General features: G+C 37.2%; 1 protein-coding gene across 12 annotated transcripts in view; it reads left to right on the forward strand.

The window, feature by feature from the left end:
- The window catches only part of EXOC2 (exocyst complex component 2), a 237,385-nt gene that overhangs the window by 151,067 nt on the left and 63,063 nt on the right, over positions 1–23,255 (forward strand). For 11 of the 12 annotated variants that reach the window (XR_002828487.1, XR_002828488.1, XM_023751403.1 and 8 more), the window contains 9 exons: positions 389–454; positions 584–741; positions 1,123–1,244; positions 2,539–2,600; positions 10,244–10,324; positions 10,807–10,866; positions 13,654–13,715; positions 16,653–16,719; positions 19,384–19,500. Coding sequence is in view for 10 of the 12 variants with exons in the window: in XM_023751403.1 (XP_023607171.1) it covers positions 389–454; positions 584–741; positions 1,123–1,244; positions 2,539–2,600; positions 10,244–10,324; positions 10,807–10,866; positions 13,654–13,715; positions 16,653–16,719; positions 19,384–19,500 (795 nt within the window). In the remaining 2 variants the exon portion in view is untranslated. The remainder of the gene's footprint in view (positions 1–388; positions 455–583; positions 742–1,122; positions 1,245–2,538; positions 2,601–10,243; positions 10,325–10,806; positions 10,867–13,653; positions 13,716–16,652; positions 16,720–19,383; positions 19,501–23,255) is intronic. The other variant, XM_023751405.1, reaches the window with a different exon arrangement.

Below are 23,255 nucleotides of genomic sequence, written 5' to 3' on the forward strand. Positions count from 1 at the left end.
CTGAGGGGCGGCTCCCTCAGCCCGGCCCGTGCCCTCTCACAGTCCAGGACACCATGGGGGATGTCCACCTGCCACAGTGGCTGGAGAGGCTCCTGCCGCCGCCGTTGTGGTCGCTGCGCTCACCAGCTGTGAGCCCAGCTTCTGGCTGAGCTGCGCTCCCTCTGTGGGAGTGCACTGACCACCAGGGGTCAGCTGCTGCGTTGAGTGTCTGTCCCCTGGTGGTCAGTGTGTGTCATAGTGACCAGTTGTTCTGCCATATTTCGGTCGATTTGCATATTAGGGTTTTATTATATAAGATTTCATACTTTTTTTATACAACCCCTAGAGCATTTCTTATTTTTGTAAATTATTTCTAAAAATAAAAGTTTGTTTGTTTTTTAATTTCAAGACTGCTGAGAAGTCAGGCCAGATTGAAAGATCAAAGAATGTCAGGCAAAGACAAAATGATTTTAAGGTAAGTTAAGGGTGAGTATGTAGACTTTTTCACAAGGTAAGGTTTTTTTCAATCATAGTAGAAGACTTTATGTTCAAGATATTCATCATCACTCAAGCAGAATCCTTCGATTTATTTATTATTGTTTAGAAAATGATTCAGGAAGTAATGCAGAGTCTTGTGAAGCTGATCCGTGGAGCACTACTCCCACTTAGCATCCCAGAGGGTGGAGTGAGGCAGTATGGAGGCTGGGAGGTGAAGTCTGAGCTCTCTGGACAATGGCTCGCTCATGTCATACAGACCATAAGGTAAATATGGACACATTTTCCTGAAAAGGATAAATCTTTTTTCTGTTAAAAAAAATACTCATGATGTGATATGATTTTTAATACATTCTACGAAGAATTTTACTTTGTGTCCTTCGCATCCACTGTTTCCCATGTGTCATCTAGCAGTCTCTTAAACCTTCCTGGTCTTACATTTGATATGCATCCTTTATTGTTTAATTTAGTGTTACTGTTATAATCCCTCTTATGGTCTTACTTTTGCTTTATTTTCAACATAATATTGTAGCTTTTAAGCTCCATGGTGAATCATTCATTATAGGATGACCAAAATGATGACAAGGGACTGCTTTGTGATTGCACTCCACTCACTCACTTTTTTTTTTTGTTGTGTTTATTTTACAGGCTTACTTATGAATCACTGACTGCCCTTGAAATTCCTAATGACATGTTACAGACTATCCAGGATCTCATTTTGGATCTCCGAGTACGTTGTGTAATGGTCACATTGCAACACACAGCGGAAGGTATGTTAAGAAAAATTGATGACATTTACTAGACAATGGTTACCTGAATATCTCCCTCTTTCTAGCTTCCAAATCCTTGAAACAAGAAATTACTTTTATGAAAATTTGAATATTTTAGACCATCTGTTTAAAGAATGCTGCTCAATAGAATTCTTTCAAAAGTAATTTTTCAAAAACTTGAGATACCAAGCCATGCAGAAATAAAGATGAATATACTTGAAAAATTTTTACGTACATAAAAACATCCTTATTTTTAAAAGGCAAATACTAAGTAGAAAAAGTAAAATATAAAATGTATATAAAGTATTATGCCATTATTAAAAATATAGATATGTATTTTAAAGGTTTAATTTAGAAATATCAATGTAAAATCAGAAGAAAGACTGTTAACAGTGGTTCTTCAGGAAATAGAAATTATAAGTGATGATCATTTTCTTTATACTTTCTAGAATTTGGGGGATTTTTACCTACTATTATAAAAGAACAATTAAGATTATCTTTATAAAGCTACTCTTTTTTTAAAGTTCTTTATTGTTTAAAGTATTACATAAGTCTCCTTTTTCCCCCATTGACCTCTTCCCAGCCACTCCCACCACCCAGCACATGCCCTCACCCCCCTGCTGTCTCAGAGCTACTCTTTTGGTATTAAAGATTTTTTTAAAAATTCAAAAATGTTATAAATGACCTAAACCATTACTATCTATCATCAGGACTATCATCATTAATTTCTATCAGTACAGAATTCGTACTAATGCACTCTATAAACAGAAAGGGAATGGAATCAGGTGAGAAACTGAATAGTGTCCTCTTAATTCATCACCTCCTCCTCTCAGGGACCTGAAACAGACGCAATGGTAAAGGCATTCCTTTAGCCAAGTGAGAATAAGACTGCCATTGTCAGGAATGTAAAGGATTAAAACAGAATCTAAATTGTTTATTAGAAATTTTAGGGGGGAAATATTACATAGTTATTTTGTACATGTTTAAGATTATCAAGAGTGCTGAATAAATAATAGATTATCTAAAGTTATTATTAAACCTAGCCTCGCATTCTCCAAATTGGGTTATGTAGTCAAAAATTTTCCTTACATTAATGTTTTATTAGAAAAATCCAGTGAATAATACACATTTAAATCCTTGAGTTAACCAGAATTATATTCTGTACCTACTTTCACCAATTTTTTACAAACCTGTAAAAAACAATTAAAAACCATAACCATAGATTTTTATCTCTATAAAGTTCAGTGAAATAACCACAATAAAAAGTACTTGTGTGTGTGTGTTCTTCCTATAGAAATAAAGAAATTAGCTGAAAAGGAAGACTGGATTGTCGATAATGAAGGGTTGACTTCTCTAGTAAGTTTAAATTCTTTTAAATGATGACTCATTAGTGTATATTATATTCAAAATAAATGATTTATTATATTAATATGGAGCATGCGCTTTCTGTATTACAATTCCAAATAGTTTCTGGAAAGAGAAATATAAATTTCTTAAAGTTTTCTTCTCAGAGTCATTTTTGCTGAACCACACATATTTAAAAATTAATAAAAAGTAGATTTTTTAGAATAACCATTTTTCATTGTATCACTTACTACTTTTGCTTGCATTGCATTTTTAATAGATTATGCTTAATTCTAAGTTACCCAGCAATTTGAATTTTTCATAAAAGCAGGATAAAAAAAAATGCTGTTGCTGACTTCTGAGCCAAAACAACAACGTCGAAGTTCTCTAGATGCATACACATGCCAGGTAGCTGTGATCTTCATTCAGAAGGATCATCCTCTTTACATATGGGACTTTTAGGTTTTCAAATACCTTTGAAAATAGTTTTAATCATTTATCGTGTCAGGTGTCTCCCCCTCTCTGTTATCACCATTTTTTCCACAAAGTTATTACAATGTTATTGACTGTATTTCCAGTGCTGTACATTATATCCCCATGATTTTTTTTAGTCAGGTTGTTGAGAAGCAATAATCCCATGAAATATTATATTTCCTCGAATTTCTGCACTTCTTATTGACAATATTCCTTTGAGAGTTGAAGAATTTTTGACAAGTTGAAATTATTCCTCTGTTTCTCCAAAGGCCAAGGTTCCTTCTTAAGTTAATAAAAATATCTACAGTACACCTTCCTTTGTATGTAACAATGTGATTTAGAACAGCAGTGCTTCCACATTTTTGTAAATTAAATCATGGTTGAAATTAAGGGAACTTATTATTTTAAATAATTCCATTGTGATTATATTTTAAAGGAATTATTTTTTATAAAGATCTGTTTTGATTCATTTGGTTTATTCTATTTTTCATAATGATTTGTATTTAAATACAAAAGAGGAAAGAGGTATGGGCAGACCTTGCACCATCCAGTATGGCAGCCACTTGAAACGTGGCTCATGTAAAATACACATCAGATTTGAAAATACCCTCAAAGGTTCCAGCTTTGAGTATTTTTAACTTAACTAACTAAAGCTCTTAGACTTGGACTGAGTACAAAAAGAAAGAATGTAAAATATCTCAACTTTTTATATTTATTACATGTTGAAATAGTATTTTGATATATTTCATTACATAAATTATATTAAAATTGTTTTTTTCTTTTAGTTCTCTTAATGTGGTTACTGGAAAATCTGAAATTGTATACATGGCTTGTGTTTCTGGCTCAAATTATTACTTCTGTGGGACAGCACTGGTGTAGTGGAACAGGTACTGCAGTGGATCTAGAATCCTAGTCTGGTTCAGTCCTGAATTCTGCTATATCATAGCTTTGCAGTCTTAAAGAAGCCACTTAACCTCTGCCCTAGTTAAAGAAGCAGAGCACTTTTTCACAGTGTTGCTAGTTAAGATTAAATGGGACACTGTAGAACAAAGCTTTCTACCCATATAAAGGAGTTTCATTTATAAATTCACTAGAGACCCGGTGCACGAAATTCGTGCAGGGGGGGGTGGGGGGGCCTCAGCCCCGCCTGCACCCTCTGCAATTTGGGACCCCTACACCTTTGTCTTATCTAGCTAACCTCTTCACATTTAAAAAAATTAACTGAAATACTACCTACTCTAGGAAATCCTCTTTGAACAAATCTCTTTACAATCTGTATTAAGTATTTTCATATTATATCATTCTTTTTCTTTAATAGGAACTTAGAGTAGATGCAATGTGCTTCTCATTCTTGCATCTAAATTTTTTCTTCTTGCTCTTGTAATAGCAAAGCTTATCCAATTTACATTTGCCCTTCAAGGGCTTATATTTGATTCAGTTTCTACTTGGCTCCCTGCTTTTTTTTTTAAGCAATAAATTTGGGTTGTGATAGTAATCCTCACTTGTAATCAAGCCTGTAGGTCTCCCTATCTGAATATTTCTATAATACCTACCACTTTAGCATACCAGAGATTGTGTTCATTTATAGAAAATAACAATAAATGTCACCTGATCATTTGCTCTTCTAGTAATATTTTATAGCAAGATGTATTATTATAGTAATTTAACTATTACAAAACAGGCATGCAGAAATAAATCACATTGAACAATAAAGAATGATTCAAATTATCAAAGCATAGTACACTTAGGGCAGCGGTTCTCCACCTGTGGGTCGTGACCATCGGAAAACACATATAGCATATCAGATATATACATTATGATTCATAACAGTAGCAAAATTACAGTTATGAAGTAGCAACAAAAACAATTTTATGGTTGGGGGTCACCACAACATGAGGAACTGTATTAAAGGGTCGTAGCATTAGGAAGGTTGAGAACCACTGACTTAGGGCCTCCCTTGTCCTGTGCCTCAGATATCATAGCATATTACACAGTTCACATGGAACTCAGTTTCCTTTAAAAAGGGAAGGGATCCCATACGCATGAAGCACCTACTTCCACACATATGTTTTTTATTTAATTCACAGCACATACTCTTTGTACTAATTGTTGGAAAATCATCCTAGCAATTGCCTCTTCCTCTCTGTATTGTTGCTTTACATTCTGATGTCATTACTGTGCTTTTATCATCCACTCGCTCTAATAAGATTGTGAATTACTTAAGGGCAGAGATCATGACTTGAGCTTGTGTGTTCCCTGTCATGGTGCCTAGATAAATACTCAAATGCCATCCAGTCCAAATGACTGTGATGAGAGAGGCCCACCATTGCTGGAGACCTCTGATTTTTATTTAAGGGGCCTCACTTGTTCTGTGCCTTTATAGAGGGGTGAGTAGTGGCTGAGGGAATTTGAGGAAACCCAGAAAGAATTCTCCTCTTAAAAGATTCTGCTAAGCTGGCACCTGGGACCACCGGGCATTTGTTCAATTAAAACCTGGACACACAGCAATAACAGAGGCACTGGTCTCCTACTGCTAATGCCTAGGGATCAAACCCCAGCCTGCAGGAACTCACCCTGGCAGTCAGGACCCGGTGCTGGTTGGACCTGGGCTGGTGCTCCTAACTCTAGGGAAAGGGAGACTTCCCATGGCTGCAGGCTAGAGGCCCCGGACTCTGTGCCACCCACCGGAACAGGTCCATAGTGCAGGCTGGTCAGCAGAGCGGCTTCTTCGCCTCGGATCACAGGGAGGCGTGGCCTGTTCTATTCGCCCAGTGATCGTTCGCGGGGAGGCCTGTTCTGTTCGCCCAGTGATCGTTAGCGGGGAGGACTGTTCTCTTCGCCCAGTGATCGTTCCCGGGGAGGCCTGTTCTGTTCGCCCTGCGATCGTTGGTGGGGCAGCCTGTTCTGTTCACCACAGGATCCATGCGGGGAGGCCTGGCCTGGACTGGCCTGTTTGACCCCGGTGATGGTTCTGAGCTGGGGGGCGTGGACTCAGGCTGCCGCTTGGCGCCTGTGCAGGCTAAAGCGGCCACAGGGTAGGAACATCCGCTTGGCGCTTTCGCCCCTAGGCTCAGAGTGGCCGGGGACTTCTGGGACCCCAGCTGCTCAGGACCTATGGGCAGGCCTACAGGCTAGGAGGGGTCTGGGTCCCGAGGTTGTTCCCAGGACCCAGGCCGCTGGGTGCCTGCATATGCAAATTAACCACCATCTTGGCTGGCAGTTAATTTGCATATCACCCCGATTAGCCAATGGGAAGGGTAGCGGTCGTACGCTAATTACCATGTTTCTCTTTTATTAGATTAGATAACTATAATACTGAGGCCACTATAATAGAATAGTATCTTCAGTTTATGTTATGCCTTAATATTTTCAGAGCTATTTCATAGAACCCTATCCTGCTTAATTATCACAGAAAATCTGAAATATAGGCTAAAGTGGATCATTAGACTGTCATACACTGAAAAACTTACTGCAGATGAAATAAGCCAAGACAGATTAGACAGAAAGTTACCTTTGATGCTTGGTTTTTGATTTGTGTTACAGATAAGTTTTGTGGAAATGAAAATAATATATATATTTAATTTGAGAAAATGAGCATCTGCTTACATTTTTTAAAGTTTCCATAAATAAAACAAAACTTAGCAATAAAACAGGTATTAGCTGTATGTCCTTCTTTAGGTTACTGTTTCTTGCACACACAGCCCAGAATGTGCTTACCTGATAGCTGTCACACCTGGGGTCCCAGTGTGTGCTTACCTGATGGCTGCCACATCTAAGATTGTTTGAGTAGATAAGCCTCTTTGAAAATGCTTTGAAATGGTTACTATAAAAATTGTTTGTAGTTAACTTAAATTTTAAGTATAATAGTAAGAAACCGTAACCTCTTATAACTAACTTCATGTTTGATCTCACACACACACAAGCCAAAAAACTAAACCCACCACAACCTGTAGATGAATGACCCATAGGAAGTTACACTCGTGGGGTCAGCCAGTCCTTCTAGTCAAATGTTGAAGAAACATACCAACATGATAGACTTAATGAAGCTGAGCACAGTTTTAACTATTCAGCATGGACCTCACTTAAGAGAGAAAGTGAATCAGTGCTTAGAATAAAGTCTAGGTTCCAGCTTTGAGTATTTTTTCCATAACTACCTAAAACTCTTATACTTAACAGTGACTTAAATTATATGCCTGTAATTTATATTTCATTAACATTTCTGTAATACCAGTCTTGTTTGTTTGAAATGAGATTAAGTTTTTCTTTCCCTGTGACTGGGATGGGAAAATGTTCCTTAAAGGAATGAACATTAAGCTTTGCTTCATTATGACTATTCTTTCAGCTCAAGTATTTTTTTCAATTTGAACTTCACGTAAGTGTTCTGAAGTAGCCTGTTTGAAAGCATCCGTTTGTTTTTTTTCCTGTTGAAAATATTTTCTGCCTTTTTAAAATGTGGATAATTCTGATAATTTTCTTTTTCCAGAAGAACTGAAATTATTTTTTAAAATATATTTTAATTGATTTTAGAGAAAGGGGAAAGGAGAAGGATAGATAGAAACGTCGATGGGAGAGAAACATTGATCGACTGCCTTCTGCACACCCCTACTGGGGATTGAGTCTGCAACCTGGTCATGTGCCCTGACCAGGAATCAAACTTGTGACCTCTCGGTTCTTGGGTCGAAGCTCAACTCCTGAGCCACACCGGCCCAGCAAGAACTGTAATAATTTGTGGTAATTCCATTTGGTCAGCTGAATTGGTAATTCACTGACACAGAGATAGTACTATGTCCTTTTAGAAAAAAAAAAATAGCAGATGTTTATCATTTACTTTCCATTGAAGTGAAACTACTCATTGGGATCTTTGGTATTCTCTATCCATTTATTGTATTTATCCTATATATAAAAGCCTAATATATTAAGTATCCAGTCGTTTTTTCAACCAATCAAAGCGTAATATGCTAATGAATGCTAAGGCTGTTCAACCACTTGCTATGATGCACACTGACCACCAGGGGAATCCAACTGGTAGGTTAGCTTGCTGCTGGGGTCTGGCCGATCGGGACTAAGCGAGACAGGCCAGACACCCCTGGAGCCCTCCCACGGTCCCTCCCTGGCTGACCAACCTCCATGGCCCCAGTCATGCATCGACTGGGTACCTCACCCTAGCCTGCATCTTCTCACAATCCGGGACCCTTCAGGGGATGTCGGAGAACTGGTTTCGGCCCCATCCCACAGGCCAGGCCAAGGGACCCCACTGGTGCATGAATTTGTGCACCGGGCCTCTAGTATAGATATAAAATAAAAATAAGAAAACCTAGTTCATATTTTAATACAAGAAATCTCAACCACACATGTGAACTTCAACATTTATCCACAGTTGAATGTTGAATTTAATTCTATTACTATTTTAACATTTTAGATTTTCATTCCTTTTGAGTTTTGTACATTGAATGGATAAAATCAGGTATCTAATAAACATTTTGACTCTTTAAATACTCTCTGTGCAGTTGTTATTTCATCCTATAAACTTCACTAGCTATTTTTTTTGGTACTTCTGCTTTTTAAGTATTTTATGGTACCCTCTGGCAGTTGCCAAATGTAGTATTAAAATGCATTAAAGGCACTATTTTAGCTTTCATTAAGTCTGGGTTCCTTTTTATAAGAAAATAAGCTTGTCTCCGCCCCCCCCCCCATACACACACACACTATATATATATATATATATATATATATATATATATATATATATATATATGTATATATATACAGGTGTCTCTTTCTTCTTTTCCCCCAAAACTCTTTTAATGATTGAAATGTCTATTGAGGAGAGGTTCCGACTGCTGATTTTTGCACAGAGCTGATTTAATTGGTCTTTGAGCCTTGCACAGTTCCACACCACTGGATGAAATCTGGACCTTAGCTTCATCTCTTGCCCTCCAAGCTCATGCTCAGTAGTTGTGATATACCATGGCTCCTCAGCCCCGCCAGGTAGCCTAGGCACATATTGTCCTCCTCCCCAACTCACATCCTCCTTCCTTTTTCTTTTTAGAGGCTGGTTCCTCTTGTTCTTCAATCCTCAGCTGAAATGTATTCACTGTCTCAGAGGGGCCTTCTTTAGCCATCCTATTTAGAACAGATCCCCCTCCATCACCATTTTCCTCTTAGTTCTACTTATTTACTTCATGACAATTAGTTTGGGATTGCACTTGTCTTCTGTACTTTTGACTTGTTTTAGCAAAAAGTAAGAGTTTTGTTGATTCTTACTTTTATGGTTAGTGTCTCCCTAGAATATACATTTACTGAGAACTCTGGCTGTCTTTTATATTCCTATCACCTGGAAAATGCCTAGCACAAAGTAAAACCTTAAATGCAATTAGAAGCTAAGATGTTAGGATTCATTCAAATTTTTCTTGAATACCATTTGTTGTGCATTTTTCAAGTTTCATTTTCTGATATAATGTATGTAGAAAATGACAATAATGGCTTTTTAAGTTAAAGATCTTGGTCTCTTCCAAATCATTATTAACATTAAATTTTCTTGAACAATACCAGAGATGTGGAAGATCTAAGACAGTGATGGCGAACCTATGACACGCATGTCAGAGGTGACACGCGAACTCATTTTTTTGGTTGATTTTTCTTTGTTAAATGGCATTTAAATATATAAAATAAATATCAAAAATATAAGTCTTTGTTTTACTATGGTTGCAAATATCAAAAAATTTCTATATGTGACACGGCACCAGAGTTAAGTTAGGGTTTTTCAAAATGCTGACACGCCAAGCTCAAAAGGTTCGCCATCACTGATCTAAGAGATGGAGCTCATTCAGACTGTACCCTGCAAGCAGGATTTAAAATATAAAGGCATTATATCTGCTTTTTATCATTTGCATCTCAGAAGAGTAGAATTTTTAAGAAAAATTTTAGTTATACCTGAATTCTGTTTTTATTGAAGTTGATGAACTTTAGAATTTCAAGATTCACCTGTTTTTAAATATAAAGTGCAAAACATAGCAAAGCTAAATCTCGATGACTAGGTTATTTGTCAGTTTGTGTTTCTGTTCCCTTCTATAAATCTGAAAATTTGAGAATTTTTGTCCATACTCACTTCTTTTCAATGTCTTAATAACCAGTGATTGCTTTGAATTTTAAGATACATGTGTGTGTGTTTTTTCCTTTAGCCATATCAGTTTGAACAGTGCATTGTGCATTCTCTGCAATCACTTAAAGGAGTTCTAGACTGCAAGCCTGGAGAAACCAGTGTAAGTTTTCTGTTCTGGTCAACCTCTGTTGTAGACTTTCCCAATGAGCTGTTGGCAATCAATTGTAAAGTTTTGAGTCATTTCAGCACAAGAGCATTTCCCTCTGACTGCTTGGCTTGTTTTATTTCATTTAAATATAGAGGCGGTTGTTTTCTTGATTCCAAGAGAGGCTAATGGAAGTTAAAAATGTGAATGTAGGTGTTGTAGATAGACTACGTGCATTGTTAACACTTTGTTTATGGAGAAAACAAGTGACTTAGGTGGTGTTAAGCTGCTCCATGTCAGTGTCTTCTCAGGGCAAAATCACTGTAATTAGAAACACTGCCTAGTCCAGCTCTTCATTCATGGCCCTTTTCAGAATAAGGTTATACACACTAGAAGCAGTTTTCGACGTGTTAACTCTTTATATTGAACTTCATAAACAGAAGTTTTGTTTGAGCTAAGTCCAAAATAAAATTTTTCACCAAAATTCTTCCTTATAGGTCTTTCAACAACCTAAAACACAGGAGGAGGTTTGCCAACTAAGCATCAATATCATGCAGGTAATAACTACAAACACTGGTACCCTGAGCTTGAAATAATGCAAATTATTTTTCAACCTTCTCTTATTTAGAATATATATAACATCTATACTAATAAAAGGTACTAGGTGTACCCATTAATAATGCGGATTTTGTAATCAAAGAAAACATGATAATTTCAAGAGAAACATCAAAAGTACTTTATTCAAAGTAATGTCCATCGCTGCCTACACATTTCCCCCATCTTTCAGGTAATTTGTGGATACTGTCCCAGTAGAACTTTTCTTGTTTTGAGGCAAACCATTCAGAGACCCAATTTTCCACTTCTTCGTACGTTTGAAGTGCTGCTCAGAAAGTGTGTGTGCCATCGATCGGAACAAGTGGTAATCTGAAGGAGCAAGGTCTGGTGAATACAGCGGGTGGGTTAATACTTCCCAGACAAGATCTTTTAACGTGTCTTTAACTGGTTTTGAAGTGTGTGATGGTGCATCATCATGAAGCAAAATTACTTTGCCATGTCTTCTGGCCCATTCTGGTTGTTTTATGATTAAAGCGTGGTTCAAATTGATTATTTGTTGTTGGTAGTGATCAGTATTAATGGTTTCACCTGGTTTTAGAAGCTCATAATACTTCCTTATCCCACCAAACTCAGAGCATTGTCTTCTTTCCGAAGGGATTTGGCCTTGCAGTCGATGTTGATGGTTGACCTGGATCAACCCATGATTTTGTGTGTTTGGGATTCTCAAAATAAATCCACTTTACATCGCCAGTCACAATTCGATGCAAAAAAGACTTTCTTTCATGCCATTAAAGCAACATTTTACTGATGACTTTTCCATTTTCCATTTGTCTTTCGTTCAGTTGATGTGGCACTCATTTTCCTTCCTTTAAAATCTTTCCCATTGCTTGTAAACGATTGGAAATTGTTTGCTGAGCAACGTTTAATCTTTCTGCAAGTTGTTTTTGAGTTTGACACTCATCTTCGTCCAATAATGATTGTAATTGTTGGTCTTTAAACTTTTTCGGTTGACCTGCACATTCTTTGTCTTTCACATTAAAATCATCACTTTTAAAGCATTTAAACCAGCATTCACAAGTATCTTGAGATGGAGCATGTTCAGCATAAACTTCCCAAAGTATACGATAACTTTTTCTTCAAAATAAAGTAATGAATTAAAACTTCCCGCAAATGCTCTTTTTGGGCATGAAATTTGACATTTTTAAGCTTAAAAATATAACACCTTCAGAAAATTTGACATATGAAGTTTTGAAGCTTGCTGTCAATACAACAAAATAGCATCCATATCAAATCGCATATATATCAACATATGTGTAACTCCATCTATTGAAAAAAATCTGCATTATTAACCGGTACACCTATGCTAATTAGACCGGACAGCCAAACGACCTTCTGGACGTCATTCCGGACATCCTTTCGGACATTGCCGCAGTGGCCAGGCGAGGCACAGGCGGTTAAGGGCAATCAGGCTGGCAGGGGAGCATTTAGGGGCGATCAGGCAGGCAGGCAGAGGTGGTTAGGGGCAATCAGGCAGGCTGGCAAGCGAGCAGTTAGGAGCTAGTGGTCCAGGATTGCAAGAGGGATCACCCCTAACCACTCTGCTTGCCTGCCTGATGCCCCTAACCACTCTGCCTTCCTGATGCCCCTAACTGCTCACCTGCCTGCCTGATTGCCCCTAACTGCTCGCCTGCCTGCCTGCCTGATCACCCCTAACCCCTTTTCCTGCCTGCCTGATCATCCCTCACTGCTCGCCTGCCTGCCTTATTGCCCCTAACCGCCTCTGCCTCGGCCCCCACTGCCGCAGCTTCATTCAGAAGGATGTCCGGAATGACATCTGGAAGGTCGTTCAGCTCTTTGGTCTAATTAGCATATTACACTCTTATTATCTATACTAATAAAGAGCTAATATGCTAATGGTCAATATGCCATAGCGGGTAACGACCAGGTCTTTAACATATTAGCTGGGGCGTTGCTCCGGAGACAGGGCGGAAGCGGGGAGGTGCCCGGAGGAGGCAGGACCTTCCCGTGCTGGGGAGGGCAGGGGTGAGAGCCCATAGTACCCCCCTCACCAGTCCTTCGCCACCCACCGCTCACATTCTAAGTGCCGCGCGGCCCACCTGCCAGGGGAAGGAGCACAGCGCAGCAGGTGGGAGGCTTCCATGCTCTCCTCCAGCACCATGACGGGGCGGAGCCGCCGAGTTGCTCTGGGGACTGGGCGGAAGCAGGGAGGCACCCAGAGAAGGTGGGACCAGCCCGAGGTGACTAGAGGGACTGAGGGGCGGGGCTTGAAGTGGCCAGAGAAGGCCAGAGGGTCTGGGGGCTGGGCCAGGTGCACTGGAGCTCTTTGTGGACAGGTTCGGGTGTAAAGGCAGGGCCGCACCGTGATTTTCGAATCACATGCTGGGCTCCTAGTTATAGATAAAATTATTTTTAACTAGAGGCCCAGTGCATAAATACTGTGCACGGGTAGGGGCCCTAGCGGCTGCCATCTGCTGGCCAGGGCCTCCATTCCCCCAGCTGCCTGCCACCAGCTGGGGCCTTGCTTCCCCCAGCTGCCTGCTGCCACTGCTGGCCTGGGCCTCCCTTCCCCTGGCTGCCTGCCACCACCACTGTCCAGGGCAGGGCCAAATAGGGGGAGGGGCCGCGGGCGGTTGGCTGGCCGGCCCCACCCATGGTCAAACTCCCAGTTGAGAGAACAATTTGCATATTAGGCTTTTATTATATAAGATATTCAAATAGATTAGAATCTAAGAGCTCATGTCACTGAAACTTCTTATTTTTTAACTTAGACTTTTATATATTGTCTGGAACAATTGAGCACCAAGCCTGATGCAGATGTAGATACTACACAGTAAGTAAAACTAAAATTAATCTCATTCATGCATTTAGGAGGATTGAAAATACAGACTGATGTTATATAGTTGGTCTTTTATCACATACTAAGATTTCCAATAAGAGAGATAAATTATTATAAGAAATTTATAGTTTTCTATATTTGACCTATGTTTTTTCCATAGTTTCTTTATCTTCTGAACTCATCATTACTAGAGAAGTGTTGAGTAAACTGAACACATGATCAGCTCAGTAATTATCCAAACGAAGTTTTATAAATAATAAAGTAGAAAATTAAAGTATATAACTTATTCATTAACTTTTATAATTCTGGTGGAGAGGATTTCACTAATATTCTTGTTAAAGACTAATTATTTTAGTGAGATTAATTCTGGGTCAGGCTTAAGTTATTTGGACTGCAGAAGACAGATCTTGATTCTTGATATTTACAAATCCATGCGATAATGCTTTTATTTTTTAAATATTTTTCAGATTGTTCTATAGGATTTTTTTTAAATCTAGTTTTTCTGAATGACATTGCCATGTGTAACTTTGTGCACCTAAGATTTATGCTCTGACACACATAATACTGAAATAAGTGCCTGTAAATTCATAATAGAAAAATTAAGAATTTTTTTCCTGTTTTTCTGTTTCCTGGTATTGGGTTTTGCCTTTCAGTATAGAAACTGTCACCTCTCTGAGACATAATAAATATTTAATTCTTCTAGTTTTCCTTTAATTTTATATATCTTTCACTTGTGAGCTGTTAACTAATTCCCTAACTCAACTCAGTTATAAATGGTTGACTCTGAAGGTGAGCTTGAAAAAGCCTTGTGGAGATTCTGATAGTCATGGTCATTTCAATTATGTAAGTCTATACCTAGAAATTAAATTATGAGTTATTTTCTCCCTTGGTGATTTGTTTTTAAATTTAATTAAGTCAGGATTAGGAAACTCAAAATTATATGGCCCTTGGTAATAGATAGATTATAGTAGGGGTCCTCAAACTATGGCCCGCGGGCCACATGCAAATACAAATATTGTATTTGCTCCCGTTTTGTTTTTTTACTTCAAAATAAGATTTGTGCAGTGTGCATAGGAATTTGTTCATAGTTTTTTTTTAAACTATAGTCCGGCCCTCCAACGGTCTGAGAGACAGTGAACTGGCCCCCTGTTTAAAAAGTTTGAGGACCCCTGGTTTATAGTGTCTAATTTGAGCTATTGATTGTTAAATATTAGAAACTTACAGAAAGTTATTTGATTTTTTTTCACCAAAGGATCAATTTTTTAAATTAAAGTACAGTTGATATACAATATTAGTTTCAGGTGTTAGAACATAGTGATTCAGCACTTATATGCCTTATGAAGTGATCACCACAATAATTCTAGTAACCATCTGTTACATACAAAGTTATATTATTCACTATATTCCCTTAGCTGTACATTACATTCCTGTTACTTATTTATTGTATAACTAGAAGTGTGTACTTCTTGATCCCCTTCACCTTTTTTAATCTTTCCCTCGTCACCCTCCCCTCTGACATCAATCAGTTTGTTCTCTGTATCTATGAGTCTGTTTGTTTTATTTGTTCATTTGATTTGCTTTTTTACATCCCACATATAAAGAAAATCATACGGTATTTGTCTTTCTCTGTCTGACTTATTTCACTTAGTATAGTACCTCCTACATCTATACATGTTGCAAATGGCAAGATTTCACTGTTTTAAATGGCCGAATAATATTCCTATGTCTGTCTGTGTGTGTGTGTGTGTGTGTGTGTGAGAGAGAGAGAGAGAGAGACATAGCATCTTTATCCATTCATGCATCTATAAATATCTATAGGTTCTTCTATTTCTTGGCTATTGTAAATAATGCTGCAATGAACATAGGGTAGGGTACGTATGTATTCTGAAATAGTGATTTTGAAGTATTTACTTATTTTATTAATACTCACGAGTGGAAGTTTGGGTAGTATGGTTGTTTTATTTTTAATTTTTTAAATATATTTTATTGATTTTTTTACAGAGAGGAAGGGAGAGGGGTAGAGAGTTAGAGACATTGATGAGAGAGAAACATCGATCAGCTGCCTCCTGCACACCTCCTACTGGGGATGTGCCCACAACCAAGGTACATGCCCTTGACCGGAATTTAACCTGGGACCTTTCAGTCCACAGGTCGGCGCTCTATCCACTGAGCAAAACTGGTTAGGGCTATTTTTAATTTTTTAAGGAACTGCCATACTGTTTTCTATAGTGGCTGCAGCAATTTATAATCCCACCAATAGTACATGAGGGTTCCCTTTTCTTCACAATGCAAATACTGGTGTGCTTGATGTTGTCCCAGAGATACATTAAACTTTTTTCTTTTTGCTCTTCTGATTAGTTGATGTTTTACTACTCTGTCTTCCAAATCTATGATTTTTTCTTTTGTAGCAGCTAACCTGCTGTTGATTCCCTATGGTATATATTTTTCATTTTAGTTATTATATTCTTAGTTCTGGTTGTGTGTTTTTCCCCTGGTCTCTTTGTCGAACTTCTCACTCAGTTCATTCATTCTTCAACCAGATTCATTGAGCATTTCTATAACCATTATTTTGAACTATTTATTTGCTAGACTGCTTAATCACCATTTCATTTAGGTTTTTTAACTGGGATTTTGTCCTTTTTTTGTTTAGAACACATTTCTCCATCTCCTCATTTTGCCTGTCTCCCTGTGTTTATTTCTGTGTATTAGTTGTAGTTTTGTTGTATCCATGGGAGGAGGTGAGCTCAGGATCTACCTACTCTGCCATCTCAATTCCCACTATGCAGAGAACCGACCAAAAGATTTTAAAGCCAAATTAACATAAGGTTCACTTTTTTTTTTTTGAGGTATAGTTGACATATAACATTATATTAGCATTTTTAATTTTAGGGCTTTGATTGTAACTGTTCTCTTTCTTGCTTTTATATTCAGTCTTTCCGTTGATGTTTCTTCTCCTGATTTATTTGGAAGTATTCATGAAGACTTCAGTTTGACTTCTGTAAGTAAGATGATAAGTAATTAAGATGATAAATAGAGGGTGAAACATGTCATTTAAAAACTATGTAGCTGGACCAGAGTGGCTCAGTTGGTTGAGCATCGTCCTGTGCACTGAAGGGTTGATGGTTCATTTCCTGGTCAGGGCACATACTTGGGGTTGCGGATTTGATCCGTGGTTGGAGCATGTACAGAAGACATCCAATAGATGTTCCCTCCCCTCCCCTCTCCTCCCCTCCCCCTCACTTCCCCTCCCCTCTCTCCCCTCACAAAGCAATGTCCGTGGGGGGAGGGATTTAAAAAAACAACAACAACAAAACAACTATTTAATGGCTATTTCATAAAATCTATCTAAATTACCTACTACATTTAGTGCTGTAGCATTGTGTTTTATTTTGTGAAAATGTTAAAAAATTATAGAATTTTATATATATTCTACACTTAAAATCTTTTTAGCTCAAGTTGCAACTTAACTAGTTCCTTCTACTCTCCACATTTTGCATGTTCTTGTGTGAACTACGTGTCCTAGTAGGTCCCTGGTGCTTGAAAGTTGGAGAGGAGACAAAGGACAGATGCCTGTTCCATGCACATGTTTTCTTTTTAACCAGAGAGACTCTGCTTTTCTCTATTTTATTTCTGTCAGTTCCATAATAGCATTTTATTTGAACACAAAATTCCATGGCAAAACCAAAATACGTGGTGTGTGTGTGTGTGTGTGTGTGTGTGTGTGTGTGTGTGTATATATGTATATATGATCTCCTAATTGGTTAGATTAGAGGGGAGTGGGGAAACACTAAGGGTAAAGCTTTAGGTCACTCAGATAGTTTTTCCATTTGAGGGGAAGAACCATTTTTCTTCAACTAAAGAGAGCTAATTACTATGGGTATGATGAACTCCTAGATAAGGCTAATATTCGGAAGGAAGATGATGGATAAGGCAGTTAAGAATTGAATTTATTAATGGGAGTCCAGATGAGAATTTCAAGGAGTGCAGCATGTTTAGAGTGGCTGGTAAGACATATTTACTTTATTTCATGTGCTTTATGTACAAGGACCACATAAGAGTAACACCAAGTCTGGGGCAATAGGGAATATGGCCTCCCAGCCTCACCTGTGCACCTTTCCAGAGCTGTTCATTGCTCTCTTTCTGATTTTTACTTGTCATTTAAGCACAAGTGTGGAAGGAGCTTACATGCCATAATCCTCTTTACCTTGTTCTGTACTCCATTTCCCACCTATAGATTATGAGGGCTATTAACAGTGTTTCATTTGCTTGAAGGTACCTTAATAATTCCTTGGTCTTTTAATTATATTTGTTGATGACCAAAAAAGGCATTGACTAGACTACACTCCGCCAGAAATAGAGAGGAACATATTAAGTATATGAACATATTAAATAAACATTTTTAAAATTTAGAAAGTTTTTAAAAATTTGAGGGGCCCAAATGAAATTATTGGGAGATATAATTTGTGCTTGGCAAGTGAGTTTAAAGAGGGGCGGGTGGGGGTAAGGCGGGGAGAGATCAACCAAAGGACTTGTATGCATGCATATAAGCCTAACCAATGGACACAGACAACAGGGGGGTGAAAGCATGAGTGGGGGTGGGGGGCAATGGAGAGATAAGGACACATATATAATACCTTAATCAATAAAGAAAAAAAACAAACAAAAAACCCACACAAAATAATATGGAAAAAAAGTTTATTCTGTGGTTTGTATACGTCAAAGGACAGAGGCCTATTTCCATGTTTATCATATTGACTAACATAAGCTATTCTGATTACATATGAAATAGGAAACAAATTTGGGTGAGCACTTTTCCTGGAAAGTGGTTTTTGCCTTCGTTTTTAGTCAAGAGATCTTAAACTAAGGCCCTAAATTAGTCACATTTGTCCAGATAATGCTCTTATAACTGAGGGAGCACCGGGAAAGTGCTCTCTGTGAGCCTCAATAGCAGTGACAAATACCATTCCTGGAATTTTATTTACAAAAATAGTTCTTCTGAACAGTAAAAGATGGTTTATTTATCAGCATTGGGGTCTGTAATTTTGATTAGAAATGACTTTAAACAGCTACAACTCTGGTGAGTATAGAATATAGGGCTCTAGTCCTCTCTGTTACTGACACTGCAGGAGTCTTCTATCCTGTGTGCCTTCACTCCCCAAAAGAGGGAGACTGTCGTACATAAAAAATTCTGTGAAGTTCCACGTTTTTAAAAGAGCCCTCATATGGATTGTATTATAATTTTCTTATAAACTATTTTCTAAGAGTTTCCACAGTTTTTGTAATAGCTTAAAAATATCCATTTTTAGCTTTTTGTGCACAAAGTATTAAGTAGAATAACTAATAACATGAATCCCTTTTATTTGAACTACAGCTGATTCTACTTTAGTTAACTGTTTTTCATCAGCCTATTTCTCTCTGTAGCTGTTAAATTTCAAAAGGAACATTATTTGAATCTGTATTATATAATCATGAGCAATGAAAATTATAGAATTGTATTAATGTTTCTCTCTGTGTTAATATTGGGAAAGAAGGAGTCAAGGAAACCGAAATGTTGAATATTGATATTAAACACCAAGAGATTATAATTAAGTTTAATGGTAACTATTAGACTTTAAATTTGTTAATATAAATGTAATTTTATAAAAATTTGTTTTACTTTTAGGAACAACAACTTTTGATAGTCCTAAGTAATTGCTGCTACCTACAATGTCACACCTTCCTAAATATAGCAGAACATTTTGAAAAGCACAACTTTCAAGGAATAGAAAAAATAACACAGGTAAGTGAATTATGTTAAATGGACAAGTTGGTTTTTTTATCAATTTAGTTTCCAAACTACTTTCTCAGCACCCTCTTTCTTTTGCTTTCCTGTCCTTTTCCCTCTTCTTGCCCTCCCCTCCCATATTCCTTCCCTATTTTCATCCCACCCTGTTTTTTGAATGACTCTTGTCCTTCTCATAACTCACCTTGAATAATTAATGTAATGCTCTCTTCTTTCCTCTAGAGCAAAGTTTTCTCAAGGTTAGAGCTGATTTACTCCCCACCTAAGTTATTCAAAAGTAAGAGGGAAAAATAATGACACAAAGGCATAAAACCCAAATCTTTAAGAATTATCTCAAATTTTGGCTCCTTTTAGATTAAAGCTTTTACTCATAGCCAACAGCAGACTTCCTGAGCCTGCAGAAAAAAAAAATCTCTTCCTGCTTATTCACACTTTTTTCTCTCCCTCTCCATGTGTCTAAAATGATCCTTTTGCTTCACTACTTAAGCAGTCACACAGGTGCTTGAGCAGGACACAAATGCACACACACACACATACACACACACGAGACTGGCTTACAAGAGCTGTAGGATGCTTAATATCTTGCTTAATATCTTAACTGAAAAACACATAGTCTCCATTCTCTACTCAATGGATATAGCAAGGCTGCACAAAAATGAGTTCTGTATCAATGGAGTAGGTTTTTTAAAAGTTATATTTTGTTGTTTATATGTTTTCAAGTAACCAGAAAAGGAAAAAAATGAAGTAACCTTGTTACTAAAGGTTAGTTGGTTCCTGGGCAAAAGTTTATCAGATTTCTAAGTAAAACTAAGCTAGAACCACTTTTTAATGTCAGTACAGTTTTCTCGGTGCAAAGAATAAGAAAGATAATGATCTTGTTAATCTTATAATCAAAATGTACTCTCGATGGATCACATACTTTTTGCAAAATGATGGTTCCAGTTCATGAGCTCAATTGGGATTTTTTTTTTTCAAAGAATGAGAATATCAAAGTGGGTGGCTGTGTCTTGTTTTCCTGTCTTTTTGTAAAAATTAATCATTCTGATGAGAAATGTTGTGACTTAGGCTGTAGGGTCAAAAGTCGAGTTTATTTCCTTAAGTTTTTGTGTTGAGTACTGTAAGGTGTTCTCTTGCAGAGAACACTTTGTTTTTATGCAGTAACAATAATGACATCAGTATATTTATTGGAGAATTTTTAATCATTTAAAAATACATGAAATGATTAGGAATTTCAGTAAGTTTGGTTTCCTTTAGTTTTTTAAAAAGTTATAAATCAGAACTATCTATTGTTTCAGTTTATATATTTAGGAAGTAAAATGAAAGTGACATATAAATAGACTTTGTCCAGATCATTTTGAGACAAAGGTAATATGAAGGGTTTCTGAGTGCAGCTTAGAATAAATGGTAGGCTATTTTTCACATTCAGAATTTGAAAATTTTAATTGACCAGTGATATTTTGAAATTATTAAGTTGTATAAATAGTAAAGTAGATTTAGATGATAACATTTGTGTTAATTTTGTTTGTTAATGAGTAAATTCATTAATTACATGATACCACCCAAGTTAAATATATTTTTGCATTAAGGGAAAAAAGGTTGCCAGCTGCTATTGTTTTTCATCGTCTGTTTTCAAAAGACAGCTAATCTAGGGGTAAGATTCCTGAGAAATCAAGGGGGCACATAGATCGCATGAATAACTTAGTATCTATCCTTTTGCCCTGTTTCTGCTCTTAGAGATAATGGCTCATTGAGGGCTTCTCACTTAGTGTCACCAGACACTACACATTCTCTCAGATCTCCTTCCAGGGATGAACTGGTGGTTTGCCAAGGGTTCGTCTGAGCATATTTTCTCCTGCTTCCCTATTGGTTCTCCTAACAATAGAAGGATGAAAAGTAATAGTTGTTAATTCCCTAAATCTTGTTCCCCATCTTCAAAAGTAGAAAGAATTTTAATATTGAGATGGTACAGAAATAACTGTGCTTTTTAGGAGTTTATTAAATAGTGACCAATGATTGTTTAAAGCTGGAATGATTTCATACATACATTTTGCAAATAACCCTGTGAAGTAATTAAGGTATTATTAACTCAGGTTTTTTTTTCATACAGAAGATGCTAGGAGAAGATAATGATTTGACCTATTTAATAAGTAGCAGAGTAAAGCAGGACTTAACATTAAGTTTTCTCATTCTAAATCCAGAGTGCTTTCTGGCCCAGAACCATATATCTTAAAATAAAGAACAAAATTGTTCCCTGGAAATACACCAAAGGAATAGGAAGATGTGGTAACTGTAATTATATAATTCCAAGGAATCTTTTTTACATATATAAAATGCTATTTTAACCTGTCTTAGTCTTTAAAAAGCAAATGTCCAATTAACAGTATGATAATTGCAGATTTTCAGTTTACTCAGAACTGTAGTCATTAAACAAGTCTGTCATTAAATTCTTTTTTTAATTTTATTTTATTGATTCTTTTACAGAGAGGAAGGGAGAGGGATAGAGAGTTAGAAACATTGATAAGAGAGAAACATCACTCAGCTGCCTCCTGCACACCTCCTACTGGGGATGTGCCCGCAACCAAGGTACATGCCCTTGACCGGAATCGAAACTGGGACCTTTCAGTCTGCAGGCTGACGCTCTATCCACTGAGCCAAACCAGTTAGAGCTGTCATTAAATTCTTGATTGAGGTTTTACTACTACATGGGGGTTGAGAGAGGACAGTTTTTTTGGGTTTTTTTTAGTATATCCAGGGAAGATTCTATACCGACAGCAATGTTTTAAAGATTTTGTGTCACTTGAACCATATGTGCTATATTTTACGTATTTAAGTATGTTTAGCTTAATTGTATATAATCCTTAAATTTTGCATCAAACCTTTTGAATTCACAGAAGTGAATGATTATGGTTTGTGACCTCACTTTATTTATTTCCCTGATCTCTTAATAATATAAATTAGCTAAATTTTGTTTAGAAGCTATTTTAATAAAATAAATTAGTTGCAAATTAATCCTTTTGGGAGTTTAAGATCTTATGGACAGGAATTATAAATTGGGAGATGAATGCCATGAGGAGCACTGAAATGTGGGAAGGAGAAAAATATAATCAGATCTGTATTTCTGAAAGCTCCATCCTGGAAACGCCACAGATAGAATTTAGAGATTAAGCTAAGAATTTGGGAGGGAGGCTCCTACAATAGCACAGTAGTGGAAAAGGATTGAGTTTAAACGGAAGAGCAACATAGATAGGTTGATGTTTGAACTGTTTTAGTCTTTCTTTCATGGCATTTAACACCCCTACTCCAATCCCCTTTCATCTAGCCACTCATCTTTCCTTGATCATTTCATGCAATATGTCTGCTCATTAATTTACTGAACATTAGCTTATCAGGCTCTATTTTAAGAACACTTACATATAGTTTGTTTTACTATCTATCAGGAATGCCTTTTCCTCAGTCTTGACATGACAAAATCTTGATCCTTCAAAGCCTCACTCAGATACAAAGTCTCATCCTGTAAAGAGCCTCTTATGACCTCTTCTTATCTGTTTTTCCAAGGTACAAAATGAATCAAATCGTCTTCTTCTGATGATGTTTTATTCACACCCCTGGAATAGCATTTTAACACATGACATTATGATTAGTTTAATATTGGTATACTTTCTATTAAATTTATCTGTATTGTTGAAAGTATTACAGATGTCCCCCTTTTCTTCCCCATTAACCCTCTCCACCCCACACCCACCCCTCCCAGG

The sequence above is a fragment of the Myotis lucifugus genome, unplaced genomic scaffold, assembly GCF_000147115.1.
Source record: "Myotis lucifugus unplaced genomic scaffold, Myoluc2.0 scaffold_21, whole genome shotgun sequence".
In the NCBI taxonomy this organism is placed as follows: Eukaryota; Metazoa; Chordata; class Mammalia; order Chiroptera; family Vespertilionidae; genus Myotis; species Myotis lucifugus.